The sequence below is a fragment of the Bos indicus x Bos taurus genome, chromosome 28, assembly GCF_003369695.1.
Source record: "Bos indicus x Bos taurus breed Angus x Brahman F1 hybrid chromosome 28, Bos_hybrid_MaternalHap_v2.0, whole genome shotgun sequence".
Taxonomy (NCBI): domain Eukaryota; kingdom Metazoa; phylum Chordata; class Mammalia; order Artiodactyla; family Bovidae; genus Bos; species Bos indicus x Bos taurus.
The window spans coordinates 29,588,654-29,611,012 of record NC_040103.1 but is presented as its reverse complement, the minus strand read 5'-3'; the positions used below and the strand labels follow the sequence as shown (position 1 = coordinate 29,611,012).

General features: G+C 49.4%; 2 protein-coding genes across 5 annotated transcripts; both read left to right on the top strand.

Moving 5' to 3' along the window:
- The first annotated feature begins 1,156 nt into the window (after window positions 1-1,156).
- On the top strand, window positions 1,157-10,768 carry SYNPO2L (synaptopodin 2 like). Of its 3 annotated transcripts, none has more exons than XM_027530561.1 (4): window positions 1,157-1,551; window positions 2,821-2,972; window positions 3,379-3,893; window positions 7,092-10,768. In XM_027530561.1, exons 1-4 carry the CDS (start codon window positions 1,447-1,449, stop codon window positions 9,239-9,241), a joined length of 2,922 nt encoding a protein of 973 aa, XP_027386362.1. In that variant the 5' UTR covers window positions 1,157-1,446; the 3' UTR covers window positions 9,242-10,768. The 3 variants fall into 3 exon arrangements, with proteins under 3 accessions (XP_027386362.1, XP_027386363.1, XP_027386364.1); XM_027530562.1 differs by having other exon boundaries at window positions 1,164-1,551; window positions 2,781-2,972; XM_027530563.1 differs by lacking the exons at window positions 1,157-1,551; window positions 2,821-2,972; window positions 3,379-3,893 and adding an exon at window positions 4,958-5,171.
- Window positions 8,492-20,941, top strand: MYOZ1 (myozenin 1). 2 transcript variants are annotated; one of them, XM_027530564.1, is made up of 7 exons: window positions 8,492-8,616; window positions 13,130-13,231; window positions 14,625-14,715; window positions 15,616-15,794; window positions 17,700-17,970; window positions 18,338-18,503; window positions 20,427-20,941. In XM_027530564.1, the coding sequence occupies exons 3-7, from the start codon at window positions 14,643-14,645 to the stop codon at window positions 20,656-20,658; spliced, it is 921 nt and encodes a 306-aa protein (XP_027386365.1). In that variant the 5' UTR covers window positions 8,492-8,616; window positions 13,130-13,231; window positions 14,625-14,642; the 3' UTR covers window positions 20,659-20,941. The 2 variants fall into 2 exon arrangements, with proteins under 2 accessions (XP_027386365.1, XP_027386366.1); XM_027530565.1 differs by lacking the exon at window positions 8,492-8,616 and having other exon boundaries at window positions 14,602-14,715.
- Window positions 20,942-22,359: the final 1,418 nt, after the last annotated feature.

Genomic DNA, 22,359 nt, shown 5'->3' with positions numbered 1-22,359 from the left:
GGGTTGCCATTTCTTTCTCCAATGCATGAAAGTGAAAAGTGAAAGTGAAAACACTCAGTCGTGTCCGACTCTTAGCGACTCCATGGACTGCAGCCTACCAGGCTCCTCGGCCCATGGGATTTTCCAGGCAAGAGTACTGGAGTGGGTTGCCATTGCCTTCTCTGGTATTACTAGCTAATACTCAATAAATGTTTGAATAGTGAATGAATGGATATTTAGATACTCTTTTTACTGATGAGGTCAAGTGACTGCCCAAGGTCACGCAGCTAAGAAATAATATAACAAGAATCCAAGTCCAATTCTGACTCTAAATTCCAAGAGCTTTCCATGACTACATCATACACCAAGGCAAACAGCATTTAGCAGGCTAGCAGAGCACCTATTCCAGGAAACTCTGTAGCTTTTAATAATTACAGCACCATAATATTAATATAGGGACATTAATGTAATGGAAACCTAAAAATAAGTAAATATTGTATTATTAACATGGGTTGGCATGTTTAGGCACAGCTATCTATACCCACCTTTCCACGACCAACTATGTATTGTAAAAGGTAATTTATTTCAGCAAACATTGAGCACCTGTTACATCAGTCATTGCTCTGTGGGCTATTGATTGGCTGTTGCACACAGTCCTTGCCTTCAAGACTCTCACAATCTAGGAGGGAGACAGGTATATAAACAAACTAATATTGGCTGAAAACTACAATAACAGACATATAAACAAGCTACATATTTTGCCCAGAGGAAGGAAGGATTAATTCTAGAGGTAGGGAGTTGGGAGACAGTCAGGAAAACTTTACGAAGCAGGCAGTACTTCAGCTGGAGTGGGCTTGTCAGAATTTCTCTACATTGTACCCAGCACTGCAAGTGGGATATGGATATCCACTTTGATTAATTGGTTAATTCATACAGCAAAGGGGCACTGTCTTTCTGGAGAGCTTGCCAACCTGTGGGACAAACCCAGCCATTCCTTGCTCGAGAATCGAGGCCCCTGCTGCTGCCATTTTGGAATCAGCTTTGGAGGAAAGCAGCTGGAATCAGTCCATGACCCCATCAGGGAAGGCACCATCCCTGAAAGGATGTTCATTAGTGATAGAGCCCACAGAGCTAGTACTCTGAGTCCTGAATAAAAAGTCCATGAAGAAGAATGGGGGACGGGGCGGGCAGAAATTTTCACTATAATTAGCTCTGGGAGTAACACAGCTGGGGGAGGAAGGGGAGTACAGCCGGTAACTATTTTGGGCGCAGCTCCGATTGACAGGACACGTGTGTGGACTGTACTGATCTCAGGGCCAGGCTGCCTGCCTGTGGTGTGTGGTGTGGGGGGGAAGGCCTAGGGCAGCAGAAGCAGGACAGCCAGACAGGCCGGACGGGGTACCAGCGCCTCGACTTCTCTCCTTGGGACGCTGTCCAAACTCCGAGGGCCATAGGCCAAGCTGAGCGATGGGTGCTGAGGAGGAGGTGCTGGTCACACTGTCAGGGGGAGCCCCCTGGGGCTTCCGACTTCAGGGGGGGGCCGAGCAGAGGAAACCTTTACAGGTGTCCAAGGTAAGGGAGCCTATATTGAGGTTTCAGGGAAAGGGGAACCCAAGGGAACTTGGGAAAAGTCACATGATGGCCTATAGGGGAGAAGTGGGAGGCTGTGAAGAAGTGGAGTGGGAGTGGGCAGGTGGTCGAGGGAGCATGCTCAAATCTGATGGGGTGGCGGGAGTAGTATCTGAGCAGTGGCTTCTTGTGGGGGGCTATAGAAAAGGGAATCCCTGGTTTCTGGGAGCAGAGAAAAAGAAAGACTCTGGCTCGGTTCCCTGTGATACCATAGGAGCAGAGGCCCAGAGCTGACCCTCCAATCTCCTGGGTCTGTGCCTCTCTACTCTAAACTCCAGGAATGTAGGGAAGGTTCTCATTTCTAACTAAACTGGTGTGTGATGAGCTGAAGCTGTCTCATCCAGCTCAGCCCAGCCCTGCCCCTGCCTTCAGTCCTCTTTCCCTACGCCAGATCCCTTCTCTCACTAGGCAAGATTTATTTTAGGTACTAGGAGGGTTATGGCAAGATTTGACCTGTCAGATGAAGTTGTTACCATTTTGGTTTCATAGCACAAGCTTATTTTTCTCAACTGTAAAATGTAGGTAATAATAGTACCTACTCCATGGATACTAAGTTCTGAAGGATTAAATTCAATAAAACATGTTGAGTGCTTGGCACTGTGCCTAACATTTAGTAAGCACTCAGTAAATGATAGCCACTAGTACTATTATTACTGTAACATACGTATGTGTGTGCACACACGACACACACACAATCACAATCTCAGAATCTGCTGGACTCCCTCCAGTCTGGAATACTGTTCTAAAATCTTGACTGTATAGATAACGGTGCCTAGGATTCCAAGGACTAGAAGACAAAGAATATTGGCTAGTATAGATATTTCCTTTGGAGGAAAGCCTTGAGGCGATAACCGCCATTTCCAGTACGTCTCTCCCAGGCATTTTTCCCCAAGCCTCTTTGATTTAGCGATTACGCTACCTCCCTTCATATGATGTTATTTTCTCCAGTTAGCACCTTCTTCCCTCTAGATTGACCCCCTTAACTGTCACCCCTTGCCCCTCTCCACCCTTTCTTATCCTCTAAAGTAATGGGTTGGCCAAAAAGTTCATTTGGATTTTTCAGTAAGATAGTAGGGAAAAGCCTGAACAAACTTTTTGGCTAGCCCAATAAAATCCCCTCCACACATGGTTCCTTCCTGTCCTAACTCCTTTCATTCTATTCCCCCTTGGAGCCCTCCCTCACCTACAGTCTCTCCTCCAACACCTTCTCAGATCCGAAGACGAAGCCAGGCGGGCAGAGCAGGACTCCGAGAGAGGGATCAGCTTTTGGCCATCAATGGGGTCTCCTGCACCAGCCTCTCTCATGCCAGTGCCATGGGCCTTATCGATGCCTCAGGGAATCAGCTTGTTCTCACTGTGCGGAGGTATGGATTCCTCCACCCCAGCCTATCCCCAGCCCCTAGTCCAGGGCTTCCGTTAGTAGCTGACTTCAGCTACTAACAAGTACCTATTTCTGCTTGTGTATTTTGCTGGAGCATGGATGTTTGTGTATGCCTCTCAGAGCACTTGAATGTGGGTATGTGGGCCTGTTTTAGACCCCTTGCCTGTCTCTTCATCATCATATCTCTATTTAAGCCCATTTCCACTCAAAGCCTGCCAAGCAGATTTGCCTCTCAGTTCATCTTCAAATCTCTACTCTATCCAGCCCATCCATTTCACCCAAATGCCAGTCCCCTCTCTCCCCATACAGCCTTCTCGCATGTCCTCCAGATCTCTCTAGCTATCAGTCATCCAGCTCATTTCTCAAGTTCTGTCATCTTTCCTATACAGGGTAGAGGACGAGGGACCTGTGCGATCTCCATCCCCGGGTGAGCTTCAGGCACGGTCACCCTTGTCTCCACTGAGTCCTGAGCCCCCAGGAGCTCCAGTTCCCCAGCCTCTCCAGCCCGGGAGCCTCCTCTCGCCCCCTGACAGTGAGGCTTACTATGGAGAGACAGACAGTGATGCTGATGGCCCAGCCACCCAGGAAAAGCCCCGCCGACCCCGCCGCCGAGGCCCCACAAGGCCCACCCCTCCAGGAGCCCCACCGGATGAGGTCTACCTGTCTGACAGCCCTGCAGAGCCGGCACCTGCTGTCCTTGGCCCTCCCAGCCAGGGTGACAGTCGTGTGAGCTCCCCATCTTGGGAGGATGGGACAACTCTTCAGCCACCCCCTGCCGAGGCCCTGCTGTTGCCCCATGGCCCCCTCCGGCCTGGCCCTAATCTCATCCCTATGGTGGGGCCTGTTCCTCACCCAGTGGCAGAAGATCTTACCACCACCTATACCCAGAAGGCCAAACAAGCCAGTGAGTGCATGAACTCCTTTTCATTATTCAGGATACTTCAGTTTGAGTCCTAAATCTAAGCCGCCTTCACCATACATTCTATCAATATCTACCTTATGCTTTCCTTGAATACAGTCTTGGGAATAGGTGGAGAAGAGGAAGGGAAAATAATTAGTCTCACGATCCCCATTATTTTTGCTGTTTGAACCAGTGGGATAAAAAGATACAGGGGGTTCCTTCAACCTAACCCAGGAACGGCCTAAGTAGGGAAGTTGGAAAAGGACATGAACTGATGAAGAGTTTGCCTATTGTTGTGACATTGCTAGATGTCAGATGGGTGAGGGGAGCACAGACATGGGGCAGGGGAGTATTTAGAAGCAGGACAGGGACATAGGGACTCTTCAGTGTTACTACAGGCATAACATCAGAGCTGCCTTTGGCATTGCTAGTTCCATGAAGATTCCTGGGGACTGGGAGGCTATGGAATAGTCATGAGATCCCTAGGAAGTGGTGGAGGGAGAGATCTTTGGCTTCTTATCTCAGGCGATAATGTAGGCCTGGGCAGAAAAAGCCTATTCCACTTATCTCAGGCTCTCTACTATTTTTGATGTGAGCTACAGTACAAGGTTTAAGAGTGAAGTTTCTCCCTGTCTTACGCCTCCCACAGGACTCCTTCCTTGTCACCTTGGAAATCTCAGGATTACCCCTCTAGTTCTCATCTCTCGCTCCTCTCCCCCACCACTCTGATTCCTGATCAATAGAATTTTGTGCCTCTGAGTCTGGAATAGAGGCTAAGGACATGACAGTTCACCCTCTGACATTCCTGAGAGTGTCCCATGTCCCACAAAGAAATTCCAGATATACACTTAGGATCCCATGCTTAACCCCAATTCTCCTTTTAGCACTCTCTCCCTTCCCCATCATGCTGGATGAGACTGTAGTTAGTGGCTCAGGGATATTTTTAGCCAAGCAGACCTCATTGTTCAGTGCACTGGAGTTGGGGGGGAGGGGTAGGCAGGTGCCCATGTCCATCACACCGGGGCTTGTGGGGCAGCTGAGAGGAGGGAAGGGGCCAGGCTCCAAAAATAGCACAGTGAGCTCATTCAGCTGCCAGCTCAGGGGCCAAGACAAAGGGGCTTTAAAAGGCGTGGGGGGTGGCTCAAGCTGGTCCTGCTCCAGCCATCACTGCCTTTCTCGGCATGGAGACTTTTGAGCCCATCAGCCAAGAGCCCCTCAGCCAAGCCAGCTGCGACAAAGCCCCAAACCCAGTTCCTGAGCTCCAGGACCCATTCTATGCAGGTACTACCCTCCCATAGCCAAGAGAGTTCTGGAATCTAGAATGAAGGGGACTATATCAACACTATAGGAAGGGAGGTCTTTGGGAAAGATCTTACCCTCTTACCCCCTTCTCCTTGTTGCCTTCCTATTCCTTCTTTTCTCAGGAGTTTCACTGCCCTTTTCTCAGGATGGGCTAATGCTATGGCCACATGTCACAGGGGTTTGTGACAACATGAACTGTGGAAAACTCATGGAGAGAGGGTGTGTGTGAGAGAGAGAAGTGTGAGTACTCTATGAATATATGGAAGCATGTGTGTAGGAGTCTCTGGGAGAAGATATGAGTGGACAAGACATTTGTGTGCAGCTAGTATCAAGAAAGCTTTGATAGTAATGATTACTCATAATGGACCTTAGGTTAAATGCTAAACTGACCTACATTATCTCACTGAATCCTCATAGCAACTCTGTGAGGTAGCCATTAGCCTCATTTACAGATGAGGAAACTGAACTTCATTGAGATGAAGTAACTTTCCCAGGAACCAAAATCTGAACTAAGCTATGACTCCAGTGCCTATCTCTAGTACTATTGTGTGGTACAAATGTTGGAATGGGTGGAATGACCGCCCAAATTAGAAAGGAGCTTGATATCTTGAGTGGAAAGTAGGTGGAATTTCAAGAATTTTTCAGGAGGAACGGGGGATCACGGATTAGAGAGTAACTGTGTCCAAGTCAGGGTCCTAGCAGCAGGGCAGCCTCTCCCATTTCCTGGCCCCACCTCCCAGGCCCCACATGGCCTGGGAGGCCCTGTCCTGGCTCCCCCTTAGCACACAGTCCTTTTGTGCCTGCCTGGTGGTGGTGCCTGAGCACTCTACCTAGAAGGTTTGAAATAGGGGGGCAGCTTTGACTCTAAAAGAAGCCCACCTCACTCCCACCCTCAGCTTGGGGGAAAGGAGACTGTATCAACTGGTGACCTTGAGATATTCTAAAGATTTGGAAGCTCGCCTTGGAGAGCAACACTCTGGCTTTTCCTGCATCTCGGATCTGAGGCCATCCCTGGCTGTGAGTAGCAGGGGTTTAAGGCACAAAGGAGTGCCTTGGAGGTTAGAAGGCACGAAATTGTGTCCCAACTGTTAGTGACAGTGTCTTGGCTAGGGGAATTCTGGGAAGAAGAGCTATCTGGGCTATGCATGTATGTTTTTGTGTGGACACATGGATTTACATATTTGTCTATTAACTGGGGTGTATATAAGCTAGAGTATATGGGAATGAGGGAGAAAAATACATCTGAGAACATAAGCTCATAGGTCTTTCCCTAGAGCCATATTCTTGTTGAAATGATGTGTGGGAGTTATTTCTGTGAATGTATATGATGTGGCTTAGGTGATGGTAGTGAAATTATGAATGAAGATCCCCACTGCTAAGGATCCTTTTATCCTTAGTATAGGGTAAAAGGCAGGAAAAGGGGAAGTCTCAAACTTTCCGAGAAGCCCTCTAGCGTGGTCTCTGGTGGGAGAAGTGTCCCTTCTCATCCTTTCTTACCTTGGGACCTGCTTCATGTCCTTGCCTACCACGCAGAGTGACCCCCCCCCATCCCCCACCCTCACACTGCCAGCCAGAAATGGAGGGGACAGGGGGGACAAGCGGGTGGTGTGAGTAAAAGTGATTTCCAGAAAGACAGGAGCAGAGTAGAGGGAGGAGAGCTGTGTGGTCAGAGTGGTGTCAGGGCAGCCAACTAGGCTCTGCCTTCCCTTCTATTGTCCTTGGTTTCACCTTTCACCTCCACTCTGCCCCCAAGTCAGAGGACTCTGCCGCAGGTAGGAGAGCCCTTGTGGGTTAGGCCAGTGAAAAGGCCAGAGATAGAGGCCTAAAGGAACTGGGAGGAGGAGGAGAGCCTTGGGACTCACAGATGCATACTGACCACCCGCCTTCTCCTCTCCTCAGAGCTACAAAGGGCAGAGAGCCTCCAAGAGAGGAGTGTGAAGGAGGCCAAGACCAAATGCCGGACGATTGCAGCCCTGCTCACTGCAGCCCCCAACCCCCACTCCAAGGGGGTACTGATGTTTAAGAAACGTCGGCAGAGAGCCAAGAAGTACACCCTAGTGAGCTTTGGGGCTGCAGCGGGGACCGGCGCTGAGGAGGAGGACGGCTTGCCTCCAACCAGTGAGTCCGAGCTGGACGAAGAGGCTTTCTCCGACGCCCGCAGCCTCACCAACCAGTCCGACTGGGACAGCCCCTACCTGGACATGGAGCTAGCCAGGCCGAGCTCAGGCACAGCAGAGGGCCGGGGGCTGAGTGAGGCCTCCGGGCGAGGGGCCCAACTCTTTGAACAGCAGCGCCAGCGCACAGCCTCCATCACCCAGCAGCCGGCCCAGGAAGTTCCAGTGGCCACGCTCAACGGGCAGGGCCTGCAGTCTCCACCTCGGCCACAAAGCGCTCCGCCAGAGGCGGCTCTGCTCCCATCCAGCCCTTCGCCAGCCCCTGTGGCCAGCCCCAGACCTTTCCTCCCTGGCTGTGGAACCTCTACCTCAGCTCCAAGCATATTTAACCGTTCAGCTAGGCCCTTTACTCCCGGCTTACAAGGGCAGCGCTCAGGCACCACCTCGGTTATTTTCCGGCCTCTAGCTCCCAAGAGGGCAAATGAGAGCCTGGGAGGCCTCAGCCCCGCCCCACCGCCTTTCCTGTCTCCTCCGCAGGGTACCACTCCTGTGCCCAGCCTCACTTCAGGGGTTCCCAGCCACGTGCCAGTCCCCGCTTCCCCCAGCACCCCACGCCCCACCGGCCCCGTGACGGCCACCAGCTCCCTATACATCCCAGCCCCTAACCGTCCTGTTACACCAGGCGGAGCCCCAGAGGCCCCCGCCCCCGCTAGCGGAGCTGCCATGACCTCCACCGCTTCTATCTTCCTGTCGTCGCCTCTGCGACCTGCTGCGCGCCCAGAAGCGCCTGCCCCTAGCTCCGCGGCCCCTGAGCCCCCCAGCGCTCGGGAGCAACGCATCTCCGTGCCAGCTGCTCGCACGGGCATCCTCCAGGAGGCCCGGCGTCGGGGAACCCGAAAGCAGATGTTCCGGTCAGGAAATGAAGAGACGAAGAACTCGCCCAACCCCGAGCTGCTATCGTTGGTGCAAAACCTGGATGAAAAACCCCGGGCTGGGGGCGCGGAATCTGGTGCCGAGGAGGATGCTCTGAGCCTCGGGGCTGAAGCCTGCAATTTCATGCAGCCACCAGGGGGCAGGAGTTACAAGACGTTGCCTCACGTGACAGCTAAAACCCCGCCTCCAATGGCTCCCAAGACCCCACCCCCTACGACTCCTAAGACTCCACCCCCAGTGGCTCCTAAGCCCCCTTCTCGAGGGTTCCTCGATGGGTTAGTGAACGGGGCGGCCCCTTCGGCTGGAGTCCCTGAAACACCAAGGCTTCAGGGGAGGGGAGGGGAGCTGTTTGCCAAACGTCAGAGCCGAGCGGACAGGTATGTGGTGGAAGCTCCACCTGGTCCTGGCCTTGGCCCTCGGCCCAGAAGCCCTTCTCCCACCCCCTCACTGCCCTCTTCCTGGAAATATTCACCCAATATACGTGCTCCACCTCCTATTGCTTACAACCCACTGCTCTCACCTTTTTTCCCCCAAGCTGCCCGAACTCTCCCTAGTAAGACCCAATCCCAAGGGCCTCGGGCAGCCACTAAGCAGGGTATCAAGGCTCTGGATTTCATGCGGCACCAGCCCTACCAGCTTAAAACTGCCATGTTCTGTTTTGATGAGGTTCCCCCGACTCCTGGACCCACCTCCTCAGGGCCTCCCAAAACTGCCAGAGTCCAGGAGATCCGCCGATTTTCAACTCCAGCGCCCCAGCCCACTGCGGAACCCCTAGCCCCCACTGTGCTTGCCCCCAGAGCAGCCACTACATTGGATGAGCCCATCTGGAGGACAGAGTTGGCCTCAGCCCCTGTCCTTAGCCCACCCCCTCCTCCAGAGTCTCCCAGGGGTCTTGGGACCTCCCCCAGCTCCTGTGGCTTCCAAGTAGCCAGGCCCCGGTTCTCAGCTACCAGAACAGGATGGCAGGCTCATGTGTGGAGGCCCGGGGCGGGCCACCACTGAACAGGGCACAGCTCCCAGGCCCAAGGGGAGGTGGAACATCCAGTTCCTAAAACTGCTTCTCCTTCCCAGCGCTCTCCCTGCCCTGCCCCCCCACCTCAAGCAGGCTAAATTTCCCCCTGCCAGAGATAGTTTTGTAGTTGGTGTCCTGTTCCCCAGCTTCCTCCTGGCTCCCAACCTCCCTGCTGCTTTCCAACCTACTCTCTCTGCTTTGGTGTCTGTGCTTCTCTTTGTAGTTCCTTGCCTGGATCTCTGTCTTTAGGTCTCTTCACCTACACTCCTGTGCTGGTCCTTATTTCTCTACATTTGTGCCTTTTTCTGTGGGCCTTGTTTTAACATTCAATGAGAAACACACAGGGAAGTTACTACTAAGACCTCAGGAGAGAAGCTCACCACCAGACAGGCAGCAAAGGGACTGAACTGACTCCTATTTGCATTAAGTTACTCGCTGTTCCTCACTCTTCTTTCCTAGCTTGGCTGGTATATTCCTAGGCATGTGTATGTCTGTGAATGTGTGTATGTGCAAGTGTGTGCCTGAACACAGACGTGCTCTTCTGTCTGAGGCAAGAGTAACAGGAGAGGTCTAAATAAAGACCCAATCTGGGTCTCACCTTTGCACTGATGAAGGAAGAGTCAGCTGTCCTCACATAGAATGTCTGGAGGGGAGAAAGAGGTTGACTAGAGTTAAATATCATCATCTACAGCAAATGTAGAGCATCTTGTGAAATTCACAGAGTGTGAGGAGACACGAAGGACCAGGGCAGTTTGTATGGGTTGAGTTACATCAGTTAGACCAGGAATAGAACTAAGAATTCTGTTCCTCAGAATTTCAGAAAGCTAACAACTTGAGAGGCCCATGCTGAGCAACAAAGCATCCAGGAAATGAAAGAAAGAAAATGTCCTCTGAGAATGACCAAATCATTGGCTTCATGGCCTCATGAACCTAAGACAGAAAGGAAGGGGAAAAGAACCTTAATGTGGCGAGTAAGCTAGAAGCCAGAAGCAGGACAGAAATGAATGAAATGGATTGAGCCTTAGAGAGGAGCATGGTTAGGGTGAGTGCAGTGTTGGTGGAGTAAAATTGGATAATAAGAATCCAGCCATGTACAAAAGGGGGACTGGGAAAAAATATGAGGAAGAAGTATGTATTTGTTAGAGAGAAGGGGGATGATGGTAGAGGGATGCGAGAATGTGTGCTGAGTGTTGAAAAAACAGGTATAATCTGTGTTCCCTCCTGTGAATCTGTTCCTCTGTCTTCTGCAGCTTGTCATAACTACCTGGGAAAGGGTAAGGAAACACCCAGAGCCAAAACCTCTTTTTAGTGCTATCCCATCCCTCAAATCCTAGCTCTTTTTCCTTTCCAGCTTGAGGTCCTGATCTCTGTCTTAGAGAGATATGGACTCCCCTCTCACCATGACCACCAGTCACTTTTACTGCTTGACCTGCAAACTGATCATTTCCTTTGCATATTGAGTGTGAACCACAGTGCTTTGGTTTGTGCACAAGAATAAACTTATGCCCTATATCTTCTGTTGTCATCTTGTCTAGTTTCTTGCCTAAATCCAGGTCTCCCCTTCATCTTATCTAATTCACTTTCCTGATCCCTGATCTTTTTCTCAGCTCCTGTCCTCCTATTTTTTACTGTTTTGCCCTTCACCCCCAGGCCTTTTGCTCTTCTCTACCAATTTTGTCCTGCCCCCATGTAGCCACCTCCATTCGGTTCCCTCTATCTAGATTCTCCCCTTCTCCGTCCCCTGCTCCATACTTCTCAGATGAGGCCTCAGCTTACAGAACCAAGACAATTTGAAAAGGCCCTCTGACCCTTTTGCCATCAACATTTTCCAACTGCCTGGAGGAAATGAAGGGAAGGCAGTGGCTGAAGGTGAAGGTGGGGTGAGAGAAGGAAGAGGGAGAGAGAAGGCAGATCAGCCTGGATTGAGACTAATAAAAGAGAAGGCACTGACTGGAAAGCAGGCTGCTAAGCTGCTAAGTCACTTCAGTCGTGTCCAACTCTGTGCCACCCCATAGACGGCAGCCCACCAGGCTCCCCCGTCCCTAGGATTCTCCAGGCAAGAACACTGGCGTGGGTTGCCATTTCCTTCTCCAATGCATGAAAGTGAAAAGTGAAAGTGAAGTCGCTCAGTCGTGTCTGACTCCTAGCGACCCCATGGACTGCAGCCTACCAGGCTCCTCCACCCATGGGATTCTCCAGGCAAGAGTACTGGAGTGGGGTGCCATTGCCTTCTCCGGAAAGCAGGCTAGACTTAGACTTTTGAGAAGTGAAGTTCTGTTATCCCAGTTTTACCAGCAGGGGGCAGATTTGTGCCAATAACCAGGCCTATGACTCTGATCCTGTCACAAGTAAGCAGCCTCAGAAAATTCCACTGGAGGAGGGCATGACGACCCACTTCAATACTCTTGCTGGGAAAATCCCATGGACAGAAGAGCCTGGAGGGATACAGTGCATGGGGTTGCAAAGAGTCGCACACGATTGAAGGGACTGAACATGCACGCATGCACACACACAGAATTCCAAAGGAAGGGCTCAGAAAGCCTACAATACATATTCTATCTTCATTCACATAGTAGTTTTAGGTACTCAATCATAGACGACCAAAATTTTGGTTGGTTTTTGTGGGTTTTGAGGGGAGGATGGTAATGATGACAAAATCATGTTTTCCTACTTATGTTTTTTCGTCTAACTGCTTTTTTGGGTTAGGAGAGAACAGAGGAAAAGGACAAAAGATGAGGTATCTGGAGGCTAAACTGGTTTGGTCAGAGGCCAAGTAGAGAGGAGCAGGGAGACCTTTTGGCCTCTAACCTGAACCTATAAAGTTCAGGATGGGAAAAGGACGTGGTCAGGAAAAGTGGATAGCTCACAGAAAGACAAAATGGTATTCTGGGAGCTACAGAAGCCACTTCCTAAGGCGGCTACAGCACGGTGGTGGCTACAGCAGAGGTGAAGCAGCTGGTTGCAAAACCTGAGCAGAAGACAGGAGGATCCAGGATGTTCTTGCAGCTACTGAGAAAGGGCTCAGGCAAGTGACAGACTTCCCTCCAGGGTGCTCTCAAGCTTGTGCCCCAGCCCAGAGGCTTCTGTAGACCAGTGTGAATGGGATAGTCCAGATCCCATGGGGTGTGTGTTCCCTTTGAAGAAAATTCTAAGTAGGAACCTCAAAGAGTAAAGCCCTGGCAGGTCAGAAGCCTCCATGTCCTTCTCAGGAAGAAGCGTATCTATCCAGGGAGAAGTGACATCTGTCCTCTGAGCAGGCTGAGCTGAGCACCCCAACAGCAAATGGTAAAAATGAGGAAACTGGCTCAAATTTTGCCCCACATCATCCCTGACAGCCTAAGCACGGGATTTGGTTAATTTGGTCCCTTATCCTGCTAAGATCTGGTCCTCCCAGCAGAAAGACCCGCTTAGCCAGGAACTTTCAAAGGGCACTTACATTGTGAACAGAAATTCCCTTCTCCAGACATAGCATCTTAAGCCTTCCCACCCCCAAAATGCACCCACATGTCCCTCCAGCCCCGGCCTACATTGGCTCTGCATGGCTCTCCAGACACGTTCTCCTGGTTCTCACTCTCCCACTCCGAATTCCTATCCGCCACTTGCTGCCTGCTTCCTCTCTCCCTCTCAGTTTTCAGTTTCTCCGTGAGTGCTTCTCTGGATCTGAGCCTCTAGGTGCCAAGGAAGGGGAGTCCCTGGGCAGAGTGATCCTTGGCTCAGACAGCTTAGTGGGAGAATTCCAAAGGCTTTTCCTATGCTTCCCGAGCCTCTGGGCAAGGAGGGCGGGATCTTGGTTCCAGGGTCTCAGTACCCCCTGTGCCATTTGAGCTGCTTGCGCTCATCATCTCTATTAATAACCACGCTCCCTCCCCCACTGCCAGTGCTGCCCCCACGCCTGCCTAGCTCGGGTTCTCTAGTCACAGCAGCTCAGTCCTCCAGAGCTGCTAGACCCCAGGGAGAGCTGACCACCGCCTGAACAGCCGGTAAGTCTCCAGCTGATGGCCCAAGGGGCTGAAGCGCCTTCTGTTCACGTCTGTGTCTGTGTCTGTAATAGTGACCCTTGATCCCAGGGGAGCTGCCCCCCTCCTCCATCTATACTCATTCCCTAGTTGTCCAGTTGAGGGGAGCCATAGAGAGTTGGAGGGAGAAGGACCCCAGAGGGTCGGGGGACTGAGATGTTGGGGGAGGCACTGAAGAAATGGGCAGAGGGGTGGAGACTGAGAGGCTGGGTGGAAAATAAGAACCTGGTTGGGGCTGAGAGGAGTACAGGGAAAGTCCATTTAGCAGTTCCTGGGTTCCAGCTGCAGCAGACCCCACTAAGCGAGTAGGATTGCAGGTGTGTTGTGAGACAGGACTCAGCAGAAGACAGCATTTTGCTGAGACCCAGCTTCTATGAAGGAGGGGCTGGAATTTGTATCTTTTTCCAGCTTGTTCCCATCTACTGCCAGGTCCTATGATTATGTTTCTGTCCTCCCTAAATTTTCTGCTGCTGTGATATTGCTGAATTGATATGCATCGAGGTTCAAATGTCCCCTGACCTCCCTCTGCACTCTGGTTCTAGGGTCCAGTCAGGGCTGGGGAGGGGAGTGACAGAGAGCAGGAGCAGTGCTGTGACCTCCCAGGCCATGATCCAGCTGGCCCAAGGGAGGGGCAATAACCTCTTCATCCTATGGAGAATGTTTTTGGCTGGTTCTCCTCAATGCTGGCAGAACATTTTTTCTGCTCCACCCCCACCTTCTCACCCCTGCCCTGGGGCTTGGGGAAAACTGAGAGACTAGAACTTGGAATGACAGCCCCAAACTGACAGCCCCATGCAAATAAAAACTTCATATCATGCCAAACCAATTAAATGTGGGTGCATTACCCTACCTGTAATTTGTTTTATTCCCAACATAATGTTGTGTTCCTAAACCCTGCACCATCTCTGTGTAAAACAGCTGAACAGAGAGGTTGGTAGGAGGTAGGAACAGAGGGTACACCTATACTTTCTGCTCTGCTTCCTAAGAAGAGAAGCCATAAAGCAATGGGTTTTCACCTTTTGTGTGTGTGTGTTAGTTGCTCGGTCGTGTCAGACTCTTTGCGACTCCATGGGGTGTTGCACGCCAGGCTCCTCCGTCCATGGTCCATGTGATTTTCCAGGCAAGAATACTGGAGTGGGTTGCCATTTCTTTCTCCAGGGGATCTTCCTGACCCAGGGATCACACCCAGGTCTCCTGCATAGCAGGCAGACTGTTTACTGTCTGAGCAACCAAGGAAGGCTTTTTCTCTGAAAAATCCAATGAAATGTTTTCCCTGAAGTTCTTAAGCAGTACCTTACTGGAGACACTCACTCTAGACCCTGTCCATCCTTCAGCTTCTCCTTCCCACCCTGTCCAGGCTCCATCCACCTCCACAATGCCACTCTCAGGGACCCCAGCCCCCAATAAGAAGAGGAAATCGAGCAAGCTGATCATGGAACTTACTGGAGGTATGGCATGTTTGCACCTACCTAGTATGGGACTTCTCAGTAAGAGTATCTCTGGCCCAAGAGTTCCAGAAATATCATAAGGTTGTATATGTCTTAAGGTGAAGAGATATGAAGAGACAAGAGGAATTTGGGGTGGGGGTGGGGTTTACAGGGGTGGGGGTGGGGAAGAAAGAACAACAAAGAATTCAACACTGACTGCTCCCCCTTCCACCCTTTTCACCTTGTAATCTGAGACAGTACTATCCCTGCCATGTTACCCAGCACAGGTCCAAGACAACAGGACCCACAGGTCAACGAGGTGTGTTTGAGGAGAAAATATATATGATGCAGACTGGCACAGAGTAAGGTCTCAATAAGTGCTTAATTTCCTTACTTCTTTCCCCAGAACTCAGGAGCTTTGAGCACTTAAAACGGAAAATTCCTTGAACATTTTTCCTGGGGGTAGACGAGCTCTCCTAATACCGAGAGGCTGTTTGCAGCCAGAGTTTATGAGAGGAAGAGAAGGGAAAGAAGTTGAGACAGGAGTCTATATTTAGAGGTGGCCTTTGGGCTTCCCCCCATGCTAAGGCTTCCCCAATGTTCTCCACCTATGATGTTTCTTTACTCTTTTGCCTTGTACCCCATACCTCTGTTATGCCATGTACCCTCTCCACCCCACTTTAGTATTCCCCATCTCCCCCTCTACACCCCATTTCCCATACGTTCTCTCCAACTCCAAACCCAGGAAATCGAAATCCTTCATAGACTAGACAGAATTTAACCAGACATCAGAGACAGCATCTGGTTCCCTCAGTGATCTCTATTGGGACACACACTTAGTTGTGGATGGCAGCTGCATTTGGAACTAGAAAACCCCACTTTCCTCTTTCCCTTGTCTCTGCCTCCCCACCTCCCTGAAAGGTGGACAAGAGAGCTCAGGCCTGAACCTGGGCAAGAAGATCAGTGTCCCAAGGGATGTGATGTTGGAGGAGCTGTCGCTGCTCACTAACCGGGGCTCCAAGATGTTCAAACTGAGGCAGTTGCGTGTGGAGAAGTTTATCTATGAAAACCACCCTGATGTCTTCTCTGACAGCTCAATGGTGAGTTCAGAACTCTACAGCTCTTGAAGCCTAGTGCCTCTTCTGACAGCTTCTTGGCAGGCCCAGAGTTTCCAAAATATTATCAACCTCCCCTCCCTGCAAATTTATAAACTCATTAACCCCTCAGATATAGCACGCCTCCAATAGATGTAGGGTGAATTACGACCCACCCCGAAACTAAATTTGTATCTTAGAGCTGGTGAAGCAGGGTGAGGAGTACCACACCTTCAGAGAGAAAATTCCTCCCCAGTATGGTTAAGTATTAAAGATAGGATTGCCAGATAAAACATAGGATGCCCGGTCCAATGTTTTAAATTTGAGATACACACTAAACAAACTATAGAGATATATTTACAGCACCGGAAATAAAGCCAATATTTTATAATGCCTTTAAATGGTGTATAATCTATACATAAATCAACTCTACTTCAATTACAAAAATAAAGTTGAGATACACACAAATAGTTTTTTTGTAAAGTATATCTCACACAATATTTGGGATGTAACTTTCTTTTTTCTTAATTGAAGGCACTTAGGGAATTCCCCGGTGGTCCAGTAGTTAGGACTTGGTGCTCTCACTGCCAGGGGCCTGGATTCTCTTCCTGCTTGGGGAATTAAGATCCCACAAGCCATGCAGCACAGTCAAAAAAGAAACAAAAATTGAAGATATTTAAATTTGAATCTCAGATACACAATAATTTTTTAGTATAAGTGTGTCCCATGAAATATTTGGGACCTTAAAAATTAAATTAGAAAATATAGGATACCCAGTTAAATTTGAATTTCAGATACATGATGGATACTTTCTTATATCTAAATATGGCCCATGCAATACGTAGGCATATTTGTACTAAAAAACTATTGTTGTGTATCTGAAATTCAAATTTAACTGGTGTCCTGTGTGTGCAAAAATCTGGCAACCCTAGAAAGAGGTAAGTGAATTTTTATAGCCGTCTCTTCTTGAGCCATTATTTTATTTAAAGGGTCAGTCTAAGGGCCATAGATGCAGGGACTGAAACCATCCATTAAGGCCCAACATCCCTTAGTCAGGGTCATTCTCCAAAGAGAAGTAGGGATTGGAGAGGGGCCAGGCACAAGATGTTACAGCTGAGGAGGAGGGGATCGTCTCCATTTCCTTTCTTCCCCCTCCATCTTTCCCAAGCAGCCAGGGGAGAGTGAAAATAGATGCCTACATGGGGCCAGGGGCAGGAGTGTCTGCCATTGGCCCATATGTATGAGCAGAACAAAATTGCTGAGCCGGCCACATCTAACTTTAGGAGGCCAAAAGCCCTCCTCCCTGCCTGTGTCTGGTTACACTGGGTGGAGCGTGGGGGTGTGCGTGGTGGGTGGCCAGGAGAGCCTCCTGAAGGAGTTGGCAGGGTTATTTTTAGGCTTTGGGGATGAATCCAGTGTTGCCCTTTGGGCCACCCTTCCCCCTACCCACTACAGTTTCACTGTCAGGAAGTCCTGGTTCCCTAGGCACCGAAAGGAGGAAGGGAGAGGAAGAGACACATTTTTTATCTGTTAGACAAGATGGTGGGAGAGAGGCAGAGATCTTAGTTCCTCAAATTAAGGCTGGGTTCTCCATGCCAAACCGAATCTCTCAAATTTTAGTGGAACAGAAGTCTCGATCCTTTTTGCATTGGTAAGGATGGGAAAGGGGAGTTTGGACAATAACTTGCCTCTATCCTAGATGTAATTCGAAGAACTGAGCCAAAGGGGTTGTATCCCTTAAGGAGAGTTTAATTTCTCTCAGTCAGGTTTATCCACTAACATTTAGTGGGTGGGAAGTCTCAGAGGATTCAGCGTCTTTGAGTTGGCCATTGACTCTGATCAGTTCATAGTTGCTATGGTATTCCCTGTGCCCATTGCTAACTTTCCCCTCACTCTGTCCTTTCTTTTCAGGATCGCTTCCAGAAGTTCATTCCCACAGTGGGGGGACAGCTGGGGACAGCTGGCCAGGGATTCTCCTACAGCAAGAGCAGTGGCGGAGGCCAGGCAGGGAGAAGTGGCTCTGCCGGGCAGTATGGCTCTGACCAGCAACACCATCATCAGGGCTCTGGGTCGGGCTCTGGGTCTGGCTCTGGCCCTGGATCTGGTGGGGCAGGTGGTCCTGGGGGCCACTCGGGCAGAGGAGGTGCTGCTGGCACACCAGGGGTTGGTGAGACAGGAACAGGCAAGTATCCTCACCCAAGAGTCAAGTGTCTGGTCCCTAAAGCAGAGAAATCCCTAGGAATGAGGCCTGGACTGGGTGTTGGATGCAGGAAAGGCCTGTTGAGATATCTTGATGAGTCTTCTGGGTCCAGAGGAATACAGAGACATGTCTATTCCACCCAGAAGTCCTATCTCTCAGTCACCTTTCTCTCATTCATCACATGTCTGACTCCAGGCTATCATGGTTTCACAAACCATAAACAATTCCTAGCATGTTTTACCTTTGGTCCCCAGCCCCTAGCGAGTTTTCCAGTACAGAGCTCTAGACTAATTTCCATTTCCTCCTAACTGCTATCATTTGACTATTATTTCTCTCCCTTGGCTGCCAGACAACCAGGCAGGTGGAGAAGGAAAACATATCACTGTGTTTAAGACCTATATTTCCCCATGGGAGAAAGCCATGGGGATTGACCCCCAGCAGAAAGTGGAACTTGGCATCGACCTGCTGGCCTACGGGGCCAAAGCTGAACTCCCTAAGTATAAGTCCTTCAACAGGTAAGGGGGATGAGAAAGGAACCTGATGCATTCCAGTGTATGGCAACATGTCCTTAGTTGGAATCGAGACTTTGGTTCAGATGTTTCAGAAGGAGACTGAGGAGGCGTAGGAGTAATATGGGGGCCCTAATTGGAGGCTCTTGCTCTTTTCACTGTAGCTCAGAGAAACAGCATGGTATGATGAAAGAAAAATTCGCTAGGAGGCAGGATCTGAATTTTGGTTCATTGTTATTAGCTGTGTGGGAGAAGGCAATGGCACCCCACTCCAGTACTCTTGCCTGGAAAATCCCATGGACGGAGGAGCCTGGTAGGCTGCAGTCCATGGGGCCGCTAATAGTCGGACACGACTGAGCAACTTCACTTTCACTTTTCACTTTCATGCATTGGAGAAGGAAATGGCAACCTACTCCAGTGTTCTTGCCTGGAGAATCCCAGGGACGGGGGAGCCTGGTGGGCTGCCATCTATGGGGTCGCACAGAGTCGGACACGACTGAAGCGACTTAGCAGTAGCAGCAGCAGCAGCAGTGTGGGAAAATAACCCTACTTCTGAACCTTGGTTGCCTTGACTGTGAAATGGGAATAATATATTACACACATGTAAAGGCCTCTTGAGTGGGGGTCCCTTCATTCAAAGTTATAATTTTCATTACTGTCCTTGTAGTAGAATTCTATTTCTCTTTTCTTTTTTCATTGAAGTATAGTTGACGTACATTATATTGTTTTCAGGTGTACAACAGTGACACAGTATTTTATAGATTACGTACCACACAAAGTTGTTATAATATTATTGAAGATTCTGTTTCTTTATTCCCTACTTTGAAGTAAAATGTGAAGTGAAAGTGTTAATTGCCTAGTGTGTCCGACTCTTTGTGACTCCGTGGACTGTAGCCCGACATGCTTCTCTGTCCGTGGAATTCTCCAGGCAAGAATACTGGAGTGGGTTGCCATTCCCTAGTCCACCTGGTCCAGGGAATCTTCCCCACCTGGGGATTAAACCCAGGTCTCCTGCATTGCAGGCAGATTCTTTACGGTCTGAGTCACCAGGGAAGCCCCATTCCCTACTTCATTAAGGCTCAAATAGGCTCAAATATCTATCGTTTTGGAGCTAAGCGTCTCTGGACTGTGTGAAAACAGGACAGGGAGCACTAGAGAAATGCTTTTGCTTTTGGTCCTAAGTGAGTGAGTGAGTGAAAGTTGCTCAGTTGTGTCTGACTCTTTGGGACCCCATGGACTATACAGTCCATGGAATTCTCTAGGCCAAAATACTGGAGTGAGTAGCCATTCCCTTCCCCAGGGGATCTTCCCAACCCAGGGATCAAACCCAGGTCTCTCGCATTGCAGGCAGATTCTTTACCAGCTGAGCCACCAGGGAAAAGCTCAGGAATACTGGAGTCGGTAGCCTATCCCTTCTCCAGCGGATCTTCCCGACCCAGGAATCAAACCAGGGTCTCCTGCATTGCAGGTGGATTCTTTACTAGCTGAGCTACCACGGAAGTCCTTTGGTCCTGAGGTGCCTGGATTTTCCAGGAAATGTTAATTATTCTCATTTAGGGCACACATTATCCACCGGAGGTGGGGTAGGGGTTTTGAGGGAGGTCTCTACAATTTAAGGTGATCTCAGACCCTTGGGCCTGTAGTGTTTGGTGTCAGTTTCTCTGAAATGTGACTGGTTTGGATCACAGCTATCCATGAGACTATTTAGTACCCTCTAGACTACTTTTCTCTTTATTAGCCTTGGGGAAACAAGCAAACCAGAAGGCACAATGGATTACTAAGGGAGAAGAAGAAAAAGCAGTGCAGAAATGATCTTAAACTAGAATTCACAGACTGCTCCATCCTCCAAACAGGGTAACATTTCACTGACAAAAAAAACTCTTTTTCTTTTGTTCTGGTTTTTAATGAAATCATTTTTCTCCTTTTCAGGACAGCAATGCCTTATGGTGGATATGAGAAGGCCTCCAAACGCATGACCTTCCAGATGCCCAAGTTTGACCTGGGGCCCTTGCTGAGCGAACCCCTAGTTCTCTACAACCAGAACCTCTCCAACAGGCCTTCTTTCAATCGAACCCCTATTCCCTGGCTGAGCTCTGGGGAGCCTGTAGACTACAATGTGGATATTAGCATCCCCTTGGATGGAGAAACAGAGGAGCTGTGAGGTGTTTCCACCTCTACTTTGTATCAAGTTTCCCCTCTCGGGTTCCATTTTGGAGAGGGAATGCTGAGCAGGATACCCCCACTGAAAATCCAGGATCCTTGTGGGAATGGAGGGAAAAGGCAAGGAAGGATCTTTCTTTCCACCTTTACTCGAAGTCCCCACTCCAAGCACCTTTTCTTACCAACTCAGAGCTCCCCTTCCACTGCTCTGTATGGAACCTGCTCTTTTATGGAATTTGCTCTGCCTTCAGTAACAGTTAATAAACTTCAAGGAAATGAACTCATTCTTCCTCTCATATTTGAGGGCAGACAAAAACTGAGGCTAACAATGCACAGGGACTAATTAAAGTAAAATACCATACATTCATTATTCAGACTTCAAGACTAGACCTGAGTTCTGATTACATACCCACTCTCATCCACACCCACCAAACCACATTCATAGGTGTACACAAAGACATACTTATTCAGTAGTACATAAGACAATCAGCACAAACACACGTGCTGGCCCCTGTGTGGGCAAAGCTAAGAAGTAATTGTGTGCTGTGTTTAGGAAATCAGGCGTTGGTGACCCTGGTGTTAATTCTGTTTATGTAGCTGATTAGAAATTGGGATAATCAAGATTATCCAATTATCACAGAATGAGAGCATGCCACAAGACTTCCAGATGACACGAGGGTGAGCTTAGGAATATCTGTCAAAGGTTACAGGTTCCTGAAAGGATGGAGTAGAACAGGGAGCCATGTCAGAATTGAGAAGGAAGTGGGAGAAACCAGCTGCAGTTATGGTATGCCTGGCTCGGTGTGAAAACATCAAGAAAAGACCTAAGGGTCATAGGGGCAACTGCAATTGTGTCCAGAAAGCACTATGATTGGGAAGAAACCATCAAAGTCCAATAGGAATGAGTGGCAATACTCTTTTTATTGACTTCAAGCATGGGGTTTCTTTCAAGTTTTTTAAAGATTTATTTATTACTATTATTTTTTAGACTGTGGTGGGTCATTGTTGCTATACTTGGGCTTTCTCTAGTTGCAGCAAGCGGGGACTGTTTTTAATTGCTGTGTGTGGGCTTCTAATTGAGGTGGTTTCTGTTGCAGAACACAGGCTCCAGGCACTTGGGCTTCAGTAGCTGCAGCACGTGGACTCGGTAGTTGGGGCTCGCGGGCTCTGGAGCACTGGCTCAGTAGTTGTGCATGGGCTTACTTGCTCCCTGGCATGTGGTATCTTCCCAAACCAGGGATCGAACTGGTGTCCCTTGCATTGCAAGGCAGATTCTTAACCCCTGGACCACCAAGGAAGTCAGCATGGATTTTCTTTAGAGTCCCAGATTTACTCTTATGTTTCACAAAATAAGAGTTTGATGCAGACCAGGAAAAATAAAGAGATGACTTACTAGGATCTGGGGAAGTAACTTCTAAGGAGAGCTGGCTGAATTCAGTTCATTCCATGAGCCATTAATGATTACAGTAAGTTCCTAGACTCTGCCTAGACTCATTCAGTTTTCATGGACCTAGAGTCACATGATATTTACTCTGGTCACTTTCCTTTATAACCTAAATAAATTTCAGAGGATTCATACTTCTAAAGTGAAGTGAAAATGAAAGTCACTCAGTTGTGTCTGACTCTGCCACCCCATGGGCTATAGAGTCCATGGAATTCTCCAGGCCAGAATACTGGAGTGGGTAGCTTTTCCTTTCTCCAG